General features: G+C 44.3%; 2 protein-coding genes across 4 annotated transcripts; one reads left to right on the forward strand and one right to left on the reverse strand.

Moving 5' to 3' along the window:
- Positions 1-645: 645 nt before the first annotated feature.
- Positions 646-9,191, forward strand: LOC124298980 (titin). 3 transcript variants are annotated; one of them, XM_046751737.1, is made up of 4 exons: positions 646-1,045; positions 1,752-2,133; positions 4,288-6,249; positions 6,602-9,191. In XM_046751737.1, the coding sequence occupies exons 1-4, from the start codon at positions 837-839 to the stop codon at positions 8,936-8,938; spliced, it is 4,890 nt and encodes a 1,629-aa protein (XP_046607693.1). In that variant the 5' UTR covers positions 646-836; the 3' UTR covers positions 8,939-9,191. The 3 variants fall into 3 exon arrangements, with proteins under 3 accessions (XP_046607693.1, XP_046607695.1, XP_046607694.1); XM_046751738.1 differs by lacking the exon at positions 646-1,045 and adding an exon at positions 1,247-1,535; XM_046751739.1 differs by lacking the exon at positions 1,752-2,133 and having other exon boundaries at positions 921-1,045.
- On the reverse strand, positions 8,888-11,065 carry LOC124298984 (negative elongation factor E). The gene is made up of 3 exons (XM_046751754.1): positions 10,815-11,065; positions 9,953-10,449; positions 8,888-9,639 (listed from the first exon to the last, which is right to left on the reverse strand). Exons 1-3 carry the CDS (start codon positions 10,893-10,895, stop codon positions 9,396-9,398), a joined length of 822 nt encoding a protein of 273 aa, XP_046607710.1. The 5' UTR covers positions 10,896-11,065; the 3' UTR covers positions 8,888-9,395.
- Positions 11,066-14,720: the final 3,655 nt, after the last annotated feature.

Consider the following 14,720-nt stretch of genomic DNA (forward strand, 5'->3'; position numbering starts at 1 on the left):
AAGATTCGGCGGATCGTACCTTCGAACACAGACACGGGTTCGCCACGCGTTATTTACGTTTTCGGTATTAAATCAGGACTTGTATGTCCGTTATTAAACAGACGCATTCGTAACTGAAGAAGAAGAAGAAGAAGTGGCAGTCTGTGTACATCTTAAAATAAACGAACGTTCGTATAACACGACATGATAGCAAAGAAGATACCAGGCGGTTTGGATACACACACATAAGAATTTGGGAGAAATAGGCACACTGGCTCGGTTGACATTAGCTATAGATTTCCTCGACATACGCCCACGCTGTTTGGCACCGCGTGACGTCAGCGGTGCATCAGCGTCGCTCGGTGGACACCGATTCCTATTTATGTAGCTGGGACAGTAGGAAGAGTGGGCCGCGTAGGGCAAAACTAAACGTCGGTTTTTTCGCCGATCCGTAATCCCGGGTGCAGGGACCCTTCGCTGATCGCTGGGGCCTCGAACCCGGTGCAGGTTGCGTAACTCGTTAGGGTCATCGCCGGTTGATGGTCCGGTCAATCCACTCTTTGCCAGCAAGATCAGTCTCGCCGAAGAGAATAGAAAAGGCTATAAATAATGGCGCCGAAAGAGAGATCCCCGAGCGTTTCTTGGGTGAGTCCGGTGTAATCAGGTTCGACCCTGCAGAGGTGTGCGCGCCGCGACGCGACACTGACCGGGTCCGGTCCGTTCGAAAGTTGCAGTTAAACTGCAGGGGTCAGACCGCGTTAACGGCTCCTCACCATGGCGTGACGCCTTGAGATCGGCCTGGCCGAAGAGACGGTGAAGAGCTTGGTGTTCAGGGTTCGCGATACCCGGAATCGGAAATGGCTGACCGCGGTGGGGAGAAGGGCCGCGCCTCGAGGGCCTCGTCGACCTCGAGTTTGGGCCGCGAAGTGCGTTGCGGCTGTCAGTTTTACCAGAGCGATTCTTTGCTCCCTGAACGGAAGGCGATGATAGGCCGACCGTCCTCGAGGACAGCGATGCAGACACCACCGCCGATGGTTTCCGGTCATACGGTCCAGGGAGCCAGATGGTGAGTATCCGACGACGTTTTGTTTTGATTGGGGTATAAAGCGCGGATGGTGTGTAAGAAGAGAGAATCTCGCCGTATCCTATCCTCGGTCATTTCAATCGCGGATTGGAGAACCGCGATTTCGTCATCGCGGGACACCATCGCCATCGCGTTCTCGCTTAGTGTCCGAGCTATTTAGGGTCCGCCCGGCTGGCTATAGATAGAATCATCGGTCAGCTCGCAGTACCTCGTCCAGCGGCGACGAGGCATCTCCATCTCTCACCTTCCTCCGAATCTCCTCTATACGCGCCAATTCTGCACAGCCATGAAAAAACGAACCAGAAAACACCAGGGACCTTATACCGGGGCGGTGCAGGTGTAAAGGGAAAAATTTCGATTGTAAAGCGAAAAAAGAAAAAAAAAAAAAAAAACAACAACAACTAATCGGGACCGAAACCGTGAACCGTGGAAAACGGAGCTTCAATTGTGCCGGGGAGAAGATAAACCGAAGGCTAGTGTTTCTTTTTACCATTTTTCGTCAGGCCAATTGCCCGCGAAGTTCTCTTTTGGTATCGGTAAAGACACGATCCATCCCGTTATAAATATATTGTACTTTCGATTTTGAAATCGTTCGTTTCGATTCGAGTACTCCCTTTTCACCCCCATCACGATCCGAGGGTGCTGCCCGGTCTCCTCCTGCATATACCAAGATGTCGTCTGCCCTCAGCGAGCACGAATACGAGCCGATCGGGACTCCGGCGTTGGTGATGGCCCGGAGCAACGCCAGCACACCTGGAACCACTGCACCGGTGGTGCGGATCAACGACACGGACGTCGTACACGTCGCTGATAGCGACGAGAGCATCGACGCCCAGGAACGAAGACTTTACACCTCGAACAAGCTGGTCCTCGACGGGGACGTCGTCGTGCCGCTCGACGGCGAAATCGAGGACAACGCGATGCAGGCACGAGAACTCGGCGACAACGGCGACACGTCCGAGGACCAGGAGACACCCCAACAGCTCCAGGATCGTCTCGAGGAGCGTTTCCTAAACGCAGCAACACCCTGCACCGAGTCCAGAACGGATGCTGAGATCAATACGAGTCAGGTAGCGCACCCACTATGCACCTTCATTTTACTTCTCACTCACTCGTTCCTCGATTCTCTTGATAGGTACGTACTTTCTCTCTCATTCTCGCACCGCGATTACGGGAGAAATGCACTTTTTCATCACGGCTGCGCGAGGTGCACAATTTTTACTCGCATCGTCGAGCATCCCAACTCTTTACCAAAATATATACACCTGAATAATAATTTTTATTTTTTGCCAAAAAATGTAGTTCCGATAACTGAAATTATACGATATCAATTATTTTCAAAGCGTTTAATTACATTTCTTTAATATACCTTCAGATCCGGAACTAGAGGAATACTTGGTCCGAAACATAGATGGATGTGGAATAATATCATTCGTTGTTTTTTTTTTTTTTATTTCCATGAATACTCCGAGTCTTGTGTAAGGTTGTATTGTTAACGCAATCGCAAAACGCACACTGTTTCGTTTGAGTATTTAAAAGTTCTGTAAAAAGTTTGAAATTGTACGAGAAGCTTTTGTGACTTTAATCCTGGTAAAGTGGGCTTGAAACGACGTTGAGTCTTAATAAGTCGGGCGAATTTAAGTTGCGTTGTTTGGCGTTTCTGCCCAGCTGTTATCGGCGAATATACTACGCGGCAATATTTCCCGACTCTAAAATCTCGTGTAATTATAACATGAAATCATAGGCGGTAATTTATTTCCCGTAGCGTTGCCGTTTCACGACCAATGATACGGTATGAATTTAAATCAGAATTTAAATCCGAACACGAGGAATATACATACCAAGTACGGTATATACACGTATATGGATGCAAAATAATCGAATTCAAATTCGTATCTATTTGTATGATTAGAAGTTCGAATCATCGGATTCTGAAGTTCCTAATTTTCCGTAATATCGAGGTAGAAGCGATTAATTATCGAACACGGAACAATTGAATTTGAACTGGTACAAACGCACTTGAAACTATCGAATTTCCAAAAGAAATTAAACGCTAATTGCGCACGAGCGAATGTTTAGTTATCGGTATGTGTGTGCGTGTAGTTGTTTCTTTTTTTTTTTCGTATCTGTACAGCGAAGACTTGAGGTAGCCGTGATTCAACGAGGCTATGACGCAAAGGATTCTAAAACAGTCCGGAACCGAGCGCAAACAAATGTTTGTCTCTGTGCCCGGTCGATTTAAGACTCGCGCGACACGTTCAAGTATGAAAATAAATCATCTCAACAAACAGGCTTATTGTTAGAAATGCAGTCGCGTCGATGCGCAAATCGATTCGGTATCTAGATCTAAAATAGAAAAGAACAAAGAGCGAGGGTTAAATTCGCAGTAAACAATCGATAAATTTTCAATACGAATTACATGTTGCTGACACCTGCCGAGAATAATTAATCTGGCTATATAGTGCCAATGCAACAAATTCCAAAGATAGGAGAGAAAAATCTGATCGGTGGGACGAATTTTCGCATCTGATTAATCGAAGAGGAGAAATAAAAAAAACCCTGTTGGTGCCGTGAAAAAAAAAAAAAGAAAAAAAAACATGTTTAGACAACATTGGCCTTGGGATATACATACCTACTTTCTGAAGGGAAGAAATATAAATAAATGAACGGAATTTTCGACCTTTTTTAAGTCTCCTCTTTAATTATACATTGCGTATTCTAAATGCAGATAATGTCCTGGCAAAAATTAAGAATAATGTATTTTGCACTGCAGGAAGGCTAATCTCTGACCTAAATGAAACTCTTGTAAACTTGGCGAGGTAAAAAAACGTTACCCGCGGCAGCATCGTTCGCCTTACCATCCGCCCTCGACTCGAGAACTCCGTCGTCTCCGCTCTCTGTTACCTAACTTATTCAAGAACCACGGAGGTAATATTAGCATTTCGTGTGGAAAATAGGCCGCGCCCACAACCAAAAGCCACACTGCGTCGGTGTGCGGTTTACGAACTGCTTAATAAACGCGAGTTGTATACCTGTAGTAAGCCGCCTCTGTATTACATGTATAAATAAACTCGTCGGATTTGCTGGGATTTTTGTGAAAAATCACAGAATCGGGAATACGCGGTGGATTGCGTTTTTGTGAAATTCCGGAGTGAAACGGAGATGCTTGAACAGGGAAGGGTAGATAAGGCAAGGCAAAAAATGAGAATCCGCTTTACTTTCAGGTGGATTCATCGGCCCTGGAGGAGCTTCCGCTCCGTCGCGGCGCTCGGGGATTTCCCCAGCGGTTGCGTTCTCAGGCAGGAAAGCTGCGCTCCCGTCTGCGAGGAATACAGCGGCCGAGTTTCTCGTTGCCGGAACGACAAAAAACAGATAACAAGACGAAAACGACAAAAGTTGAAAAGCCGAAGGTGGCGAAGCCGAAGAGTGAAAAATCGCGGTTCTCGCTACCGGACAGACCAAAGTTCTCGATGCCGGAACGGCCGAAATTCAACTTTCCAGACCGGGCGAAATTCTCGATGCCCGAGCGGCCAAAGTTCAACATAAAACGGCCAAACATAAACCTGCCAACTCTGGGCCGCGTCCGGAAGCCACTGAAGGAGCGACAGAACTCGAGCGAATCAAACTCCAGCGCAAAACGCAACATATTCGACTTTTCAACGTATCCAAGACTCTTCGACAAGAAGTCGAAGAACCGGGGCGAGTACGCGACGTCATCGCCGAAAGCGTCACGCGGCCAATCGCCCGAAGTCGCGACCGTTCCCCGGGTCAAGAAGAAGGCGCCGATCGGCGCAAGGTGGGTGCAAAAATTCTCGGACCTAAAATTCGCGGACGATGAACCGGAGAGTGCGGTTGAGCGTTCGAAGCCCTGGCGCCATCCCTCGATAGAGGAACCTCAAGTCGCTTTTCGACGCGAGGCGACCGAATCCAGAGAGCGACTGCCCTGGGAGGAATCCGACGACCGTTCAATCGAGCCGCCGGCACCGCCGCTTCCACTTCCCGACGAAATAGCGGACGAAGAATCCCGCGAAGAACGCGCCAACCGGGACCGAGAAGAGGACGAGGACGTCGACTACGAGGAGGACTCCGCGGACATCGAGAACCGACGAATAATAGTCGCACTTCCGCTGGGTCACGGCTTGCTACCTAGTCCCGAAGAGGAGCTGGCAGCTCACGTCGTCGAGGAGGTTCCGGACCCGAGGCTCTATCCTCGTGGACTGCGTGGCGACTCTTTGGATGAGGAGATGCGAAGGCGGGGGGCGAAGGAAAAGTGGCAACACGAATCGGACGAGGAGATGACTGGGGAGCGAGCGGAGAAAGAGGTGGTCGGGGAACGGGATCCTTACGGGCACGATGAATACTCCGGGGAAATGGTACCGGGAGACAGTTACGGCCGTGGGTTTATGCCGATTGATCCACCGATGAAGTACGTTTTGGAGCGGGAGCAGACGCCGGAGGATTCGAGCATGAGGTCGGACCGGGAACAGCAGTCCAGTGGAAGTTCGTGTGACCGTCGACGCCGCGGTGTCCTCGAAGAGATAGACTCGGACGAGTTCTTCCTCCGCGCCAAGGGGATAAGTCAGGACGACATGAACCTGGGCCGGTTTCTGGCTAGCGAAATCCGTGACGCATTCAGGCCGACGCCAAACGCCCTTGCAGATCAGGAACTGGACCTCCGTCCGCCGACGCGTCCCGTCCGAACCCGGTCCCTCAGGAAGAAACGGTGGGACGAAACGCCACCCCCGGAATCGCACAATGCAACGCCACCGGCCCGTCCAAAGAGGGACAGACGACGCAGCGAGGACTCCGTCAGGGTCGAGGAATACGAGAGCTATTTGCCAGAGAAAGCTGGGAGCGTTTCCGGGTCTCGACACCGCGTCATGTATCAGACTGAAGCTGTTCCCCGAGCCGCTGAACCTCTGGATGATATCGTGGTCGTCAAGCCGGCTCGCAGGAAGTCCAGGTCCGTTGCCAGGAGCTGCTCGGATTTAGGATCTGACGCTCTTCCGCCACTTCCTACGCCCCCCACGCCTCCTGTTGCACCCAGGCGCCGGAAACGCGGCCGTCGTAATTTCGGCGCCAATGGAAACGGGCCGTACCTTAACGGGCACGGACCAACAACCACCATCTGCAACGGACATCGTCGGGACGTCGAGTGGTCAGAGGGAATCGACTATCCCCCTGAGGTGAGAGAAAGATTATTTTTCAATTTTACACCAATTTTCTGGATCAAGTAAATTGTAGTTGATAAAGCAAAATAAAGCAAGAATTGATATAAAACGTCCGAACATATCAAGTTGGTAGAAAAGAATCTCGCCCCATCATTTGCAAATTCTATAGTTGTGGTAAAAATGTGGGAAATTAAAATATAGAAAGGCCAAAACGTAGAGCTGTCAGAATTCTGACACTACGATATTTTGGTCTTCTATACTCTACCTTTCCATATTTTAATAGGACTTCTATTATATTCTATTCTCCAATCTTGCCACATTTTCACAACAACCCTGTACGCACCGTCTTTACATTTAAATTTTCCAGGTTTCTAACGAGCCCGAAAACTTGAACCGCGAACAATTGCAGACCTTGGTGAACCGTCTGGATCACGAGTACATAGAGCCAGCTCCGATCGCGCCAAAGCGTAGGTCAAGGTCGCGGGGAACCTCGGTGGCAGACGACGACAGAACATCGAGAGGAGCTGAGTCGCTACCAGAGGTGAGCTACCTCGACGAGGAGGACGCAGCGGGTCAGGAGACGGACTCGCGTGATCTTCCGGGTTACGCTGTTGTCGACAAACGGGAAAAGCCCCCGAGACCACCGCCGCCGAGAAGACGTCGCGAAAAGTTCGCAACGTCGCCAAGAACCCCACCGACAACGGCGATTCCAACAGTGCCAGTGAGGCCCACCCGTGCCTACAGCACTTTGGGACCAGCAGCGAGACGGCGGTCACCCTCCGAGGACAGGTCGGTGAACCAGATGGACGTTACGCCGTACACAGAGCTCGACTCCGACGACCCGGACTGCAACGAGCTGCAGAGCGGTCAAGTCCTCAACAAGATTCAAGGCCGGCCACTTCCCGCTCCGCCAAGACCGCCCAGATCGCGTCGCGATGCTCCGGATCAGGCCAGCACAATCTCGAATGGCCTCGGCGAGGTTGCCGCGTCCACCCAGACAGACCCGCTGCCCGACGACGTGGTGATAGAGGAAGAGGTGACCAGGGCGAGACTCGTTATGACACCGTCGCGGGCTGGATCTCAGATCTTGGTTTCCACCGAGCGTGTCGCGACACCGACTTTCGGGAGAAATTCACCTGCTGTGCCACCATTGCCACAGTCAGTTCACTCCGAGAGGTTCGTCGAGCCGTCTGAAGAGGCCGAGACCGGAACGCCGGATCCTCGCGGATCCGAGGAGCGACCGGACAGACCGGTTACTCCGGCTAGACCCGCGAGTTCGCTCCTTCTTCAGCACGACGACAGGATCAGGATCGCAAGTCTGGAGGTAGGAGACCTTAAGGTGGAACGGCTGAATGTAAGTCAGCTTGAGGCCCACAAAATATCGGCATCTGAAGTAGATGCGATCGTTATTTCCGCCTCGGAGATGTCGAATAATTCGAATACGTCCAACGCGGAGGACAGTGGAATCCATCCGTCGCTACTCAGGGAGTTGATTGCGATCAGGAGTCACCTCGAACAAGCCGCTTTGGCTCGTCAGGGACGCGAGCCGACTCCTGAAAGTTCGCGGGTCCAGACTATCGACGAGAAGGTAAAAGACCAGCCTTTGTCCGCAGTCGACGAACTCATTGAGGCATTGAAGAAGTCTGACCACAGCGATGAGGGAACTGAAATCATGGAAGAGAGTGAGAGAATTGATGAACAGGTTGAAACTAATGATGAAAAAACATTATTCGAAGCGCTTAAACCCATTGAGGAGGATCAGTCGATAAGTAAAACTGAAACTGTTCAGGAAGTTAGTCAGCGAGACGAGAGAAAGACGGAGGTTACAGAAGACACCAAGGTTTTCAACAAATCACCCGCATCCGTAGATATCATGGCGGTAAAACCCGATGATAAGACTCCCGAAAAAGTCCCCGAAGTTGAAAGCACCAGCGACTCGGTATCTACAGTAAAAACTGCAAGTGTTGAATCAGCTCTGTCACCACCGATTATCGAAAATCTTGAACCGGCCAAGGCTTCCGCACCGCCGAATATTTCCGAACCTAATACAGTATCCAGCTTGAACACTGACCAAGAAGAGATTCGGATTCAAGGCCAATCCTCTCTCAGAGACGAGAGCAAATGTGAAAAACGTAAGTGTCCGAGATCGAGGTCGTCCTCCCCGACGATAGACGGAAAAAAAGCTGTGAGGCAGACGGCTTCTCCAGTGAAATCGCTACCGCCGTTGATCTCGGTGACACCTGACACACCCGATCCAGTTCCTAGCCCAGTACCAGAAATCCAGGCACAGCCGCAGCGCGCAACTGTGTCTTACACTCAAAGCATAGACGAGGAGGTCTCTCTGAGGCAGCAGGTTGCCGGAGTCACACAGTTCGTGGCGTTCCCAACATCCCAAATTCCAGCAAACTTCTTCTCCCTAGCATCCCCGATCGACTCAAGGTATGAGTCTGAACCGAGTATAATGGACATGACCCAGCAGCTACTGAGGGCTCTTAGATTGGCTGGTACCAGAGCAATGAGGCATTTCGTTGGCTATGTCGCCTCCAGAGTAAGCACTGAAGACCGTGGCGAAAAGATCAAGGAAATTGAACTTGCAATATGCGCGCTGCTGCTATTGATAGCTGGCCTCCTCATTTTATGTTTTGGGTCACCGAGAACCGTGACGCATCATCATCATTGGGATTACTTCAACCCTCCGCAATGAGGCTGAGATCATCAGTGCACGAATTTATGAAGAAATCTATCAGAGCACATGAACATTTGAAATGTGACAAAAACGGCTTCGTATATATACGCCACACGTATCCCTCGAAACAGATTAATGCACTATTATTTTGATATAATGATGATAGTGGATTTGTACGCAACCCTATAGTTTGATTTATCAAATTATTATTGTTTATTAATTATATTGTTGATGGTTACCTACGTTTTAATAAATCTGTAAATTATTTACACTTTAGGCAAACTTAACAATCTCCTTTTCCGTAAATATCCAAGTAGACTTGACGATATTTAGCTTTGCTATTTAAAAATTTACCTTCGTGTCTCTAGAGTACCTGTACACCGCAAGTCCAGGTATCAGCTCCACTCAATTTTCACAGGTAAAACGCACAATTATAAAAGTCCTATTACAACTCCCATCAAGCTTCTTAGTCCATTTATCCAAAGAGATCTTCATCGTAAACCTTTAAATCTCGTCTGTCCTTATGCGAACTTTTTTGGGAGTAGCTAGCTGCTACTGAAGACCACATCGAACTCGATGTCGTGTCGTTAATAGGATCTATCACAGGCTGCCTTCGCGCTAAAGACACTTTCAGCTGTATCGACGATACCATGCTGCCATCCATTTCACTGATGGCTCTTTCCGCTACCTCAGCTTTGTCAAAGGTTATGAATCCTCGGCTAAAATAATAAGAATTCAAAACATAATATATATTTGTATTTGCCAGATACCTATTACTTAAAAAATCTAGAACCCCTTGAGAAATTAGTTACAAAAAATGTAAACACAAAACTAAAAATGATGGCATCGAATCCAGATTTCCGACCACAAGCATTCACATTAAAACTTGTCAATTTTATAAAAAGAAAGGTACGTAAAGTTTAAAATTTAACTTTTAAGCTTGGAAATGTAACCACTTTCAAAATTATCCAAGATATTTATGCTATCCATTAAATTAAGGTGAATATTCGTATTAAAAATGGTATTGCTTACTTTTTCTCTGTTTCCATAGAAATATTCACAATCGGTCCAAACGTTTGGAAGTGTTTCTTCAGAAAATCTTCTGATATTTTATGTCCGCAAACAAATATCGTGTTACCAGCACGAGGTTTGGCTTCGGTCCTCGTACCTAATTGTTTGTCAGGCAGCCCTCTTTCCTCGTGGTCTCGAGCACTGACAAAACTATCATATAGGTCTTTTACTCTTGGTCTCGACGCCTCGGTATCGTCTTCCTCTGGTTGCGTCGCCGAAAATGGTTGATAAGAACAAATAGTTTTTTCTGTACTATTAAGTTTCCTTTCCAACCCTCTCGGCCTCTTAAATGACTGCTCCGGACGCTTTTGCGTCTTTGTAATGGCAGGGATGATTCCTGACTTGATTAATTTTTTAGCAACTTCCCGAGCATCCCTGGCTTCTGTAGGCCTCTTTGGTAACTGAGGTATGCGCTCCGGCTCCGGTTTAGGTGTCTTCAGAGCTTGCAAGGCTTTTTTCTTGATAAAGAAAGCAGACAGGGTTAGAGTTTAAGATAATTATATGAATTAAGATGTCAAAACTAATTTCGCGCATAAGTAAAAGATACATTGGGTAGATAGTTTTCCAGAAATATATTCAACTCGCGAATGATATAATTAAGATAGGTACAGACTGCAAGAACTGACTTCCTTGACGTAAGTTTTGAGGTTGGAAAAGAAAACACGGACCGCGTCAAAAGCGGTAAGTTTAGAGTTAGGTTAAGTAACTTCGATGTCTAAGACCTAATTGATATTAAGCCGTGAGAACGAAAAGTCGCAAGTGAAGTTTTCATGAATATAAATTAGGTATTGCGTACGGACTAGCAAAGCGAGGGAAAAATTACCTTCCGTTTGAGTTTGTTGTATTTAGCCTGCAGCATTAATTCCTCTTCAGTTAAATTCGACGGAAAGTGTAAGTACACCATTTTGTCATATCACTATACGCTAACCCTTCGTATAAACGGAATAAAAATAACACATAAATAGATGGAAATATAACAAGTTTTCGCGCAAAACGTCAACACACATAACCTTCGGACACCCCGGAATCAACAAAACGACGCGCCGCTAACACTGACCTCTATACAACTATACTAACGTGTCCCTCTCATTTGATAGCGCTGCCTGGGAAGGTGTGAGTTTTAGAAATTAATTTTCGAGACACGCCGGACGGTAATTACAGATCGATTACCGACTGGTATCCTTCTGTGCAAACTCCCCAAAAGTGGTGGATAATACAGAGTATACTTACCATAGTGAATAGCTTGCAACTAGTACTCGGCCGGTAACTGATCCTACGTCCATTTGAAGGCGTGTTAACCATCAATATATCAATACGAATCGAATTGTAATAATATTTCATTCTATTGAAAAGCGATTCTTAATAAAACGGTTAAAATGTTCGACTCACAATTATTGTATCTGGCTAAATGAACAAAACTTAACTACCCCGATGACGGTTGCTTTGAAATTTTTATTGAAAAAGGTCGTAAATGTTATCACTGTTGACCTGCAATTTCTAGCGATAGAATTTGCTACAAAGTAAAACTGCTCGATTTTTGGGGAACTAGATGCAGCATACATTAACGATACAAAAAATAAAAATAGATAATTCAGAAAATTCATGACGAGCCGATTCGGCTAACGCGATAACGTTGCTTCATGGCAGACAAGAGGGATTTAGGGGATTATTAAACAATAGATTAAGTAATCAGACAAATTATTTCCTTCAGTGGATATTAATCCGTATATTTGAACCTTGCGCAATTTATAATGAGAATTTCTGACGATATTTTGACATGACATTTCAAGATACAACGATAAAAGACTAAAATTTTAACAACCAATAAAATATTTCACAATAACGCATCTAATGTGTATGAAAACGATGTATGATATAACACAGTATAATGTAACTTAATAAGACAAAACACTATGTAAATACCACAGCAAATTCTATTATTATCAATGAACAAAACAAACAAAACTCAGTTGAGCGACTCGATACAATAAAAAAAAGGTTAAAGCTAAACAACGAAATTCACAAAAGCAAGAGAAAGGCGATAGTTAACATAAGACAAAGAAAATAAATAACAGAAAAAGATCGTAGAACACTAGGCAAGATAAATAATAAGAGTAAGGCATATTCGAAACAAGAAATTAAAGAGAATTAAAAAATGCTCTAATTGCCTGCGACCAAAAGTTAAAAAAAAAAAAGAGAAAAACTGTTTGTTCTTCACCAGATAGTAACTTATTTCTGGAATTTTTTTAAATAGCAATCACAGTCTTTTTTAATTCTCCGGTTTGATTAACGTAATGAAAGAAAAGAATGGCTTCAACACGTCTCGCATCGTTTGAACGGCCGTGACAGTGCAAAAAGAATAGTACAAGTAACAATAAAAAATAAAGAAAATTAAAATACCATAAATTACATAAATCAAAACAGTCACAGAACGATTAAGTAAGGTAAAGTACAGATAATCTAAGCATTTCGGTACGCTAGTTGCGAAAATCATTCGTAATATCCTTTAAAAAAAGACGATATATAAGTAATATTAAAACTAACTTAGCAACTCCGCATTGGAAACTCTCTTAAAAAATGTTAGTGTTCCCTGTGATATCCGAAGTGATATTACTGCGGCAATATTAAATGTACAGAAACCTTCCATTGATGAAGACCGTATTTTTCTATTCAAGTGAGATGCGTAATCCATAAAAAGAAGATACTGTACTAACGACTAGATATATAGAAAAAGAAAATGTACAGCAAGCGAAATTTGTAACATATATGCGAAACAGGCGATATAAGCAGAACGTAATTGATGGTATGCAACCAATCAAAATAAGCAGTATAGGCCGGATATGCCGAATAAGTAAGGAATTGAAGAATTTATTCTGTTATTTGCTCAATTTGCTTGCTCGCTTCAATTCAAAATTAATGAAATAAAACGCAAACTGTAATAAACAGCGATGCATTATAGACTATATAGTCGCAAGAAAATCCAGTATTTCTCAATAGAAAATTGAGAAGGTAAAGTTAAATAACTTGGACGGGTCCATTAGACAACGTCACGTGATAATAAGTTAGAAGATAAATTCGCAAAAACTGGAAATTTTTGAATTTCCTCATCGTTTCACTAATAAAATGTAGCCCTTATTGCAGCACATTGAACTCGACTGGATAACTCACGATACAAAAAGACAACTTAACGAAAACACACAAGGTATGAGAAAAGATTAATTTATAATGATAGAATGTAAAATTAAGTGAATATCAATCCAAAATCGATAAAAGAAATAGAAATTGGGTAATGAAAGCGAAAACATTGAATATAGGAAAATGACACCTCCTGATTCCATTAGTTTAAAATGTTGTACGCACGTTTACGGTGAAACTTCTCTTAACTCTCGACACCTCCCAATAATGGATTCCACTTTACAACGGACAGTCTGAAAATCTCCACCGGTACAATTTAAACGTTAACGTTGTTCTGAACAACGGACACTCCTTCAATAATGGACAATATTATCAGTCTCAAGGGTTTCTTTTTTCCATAAAAATTTCGGCGGTTTGATGTTGAGATTCGTCAATTGATTTGGTACTTCGTGAAACACGGATCTGTGATGATATTGCATTAAGTTAGTCTCTTCGATTGGTCCACAAAGATGAATTACTGCAAGTCATCCATCAGGAGCGTAATCATCGTAGAATTCATTGGGTCTTCATCCGATTACGAATGTCATTCATTGGTGAAGGTTGAACTACGTTTTAAATAAAATTCTATCATTGTTCGTAGAAATATTGATGAAAATTTCAAATATGCGTTTCAGCTGAAGCAAGCATTGAAATTATGTGGTTGAAGTCATCATGATTGGTATATAATAGGTACATAAAGTCCTTGGAATCTGCTGCTGATAGATCCCGAATGAATTTGAAAAACGATATAATTCCATGTTCAACACAATTTATTCGTGGAATTGGTTTCATTGTTTCTGGTCAACACTGCTGGTTGTTTTGCTGACCATGCTTTTCATGGTGGACGTGGATTGTGATCCGATATCGGCAGCTTCTTTACGTTTTAAGAAATGTCAAGTTTTTCACAACGCTGAGGATTGAATCGATTTTGAATGCGTTGCGTTCTGGAACCTCGTTCTCTTCTATATGTGCAGTGCAGTCGTAGAAGTTTTCACTGGATACATGTTGTAAAATTTATTTCTGATTCATCGTCGAGTTGTTGAAACCAATAATCAAATACGTACAAGTGAAAATTATATATTTGAAGGCTGAGGTTCTTGCTCTAAACTCTTTTGGATTGATATTCGTCACTTATAGAATATATATTTATCTACAGCACATGGCATTTTACGATTTGATAAATTTGCTTCAAAGAAATGCGACTGATTTCTACTTTACGATATCATAATTTCAAGCAACATACATTTTATCTCTCTGTTATGAATACTTGAAATCTATCTCAGAATTCAGATTCTAACTTTCATTTTATTATCACAACTTCGCAGCCAAGCAAAGATTATTTGTTGAATTCAAAGATCAAATTTCAGGCATTGTTTAAACCTTACGGATAATCGAGTAATTTAATAATTCGTAGTTAGTTTCTATTATAACTTCTGGATAATATTTTTCACTAAATTTTACACAATCACTCTATCTTATAAACTTAAGCTTTAGTTTACATTTATTTCCTTCCTAAACAACTTCTTTCCAAGTAATTAATAATGTTAACAGTCTG

This window comes from Neodiprion virginianus, chromosome 2 (genome assembly GCF_021901495.1).
Source record: "Neodiprion virginianus isolate iyNeoVirg1 chromosome 2, iyNeoVirg1.1, whole genome shotgun sequence".
NCBI classification, from domain to species: Eukaryota; Metazoa; Arthropoda; class Insecta; order Hymenoptera; family Diprionidae; genus Neodiprion; species Neodiprion virginianus.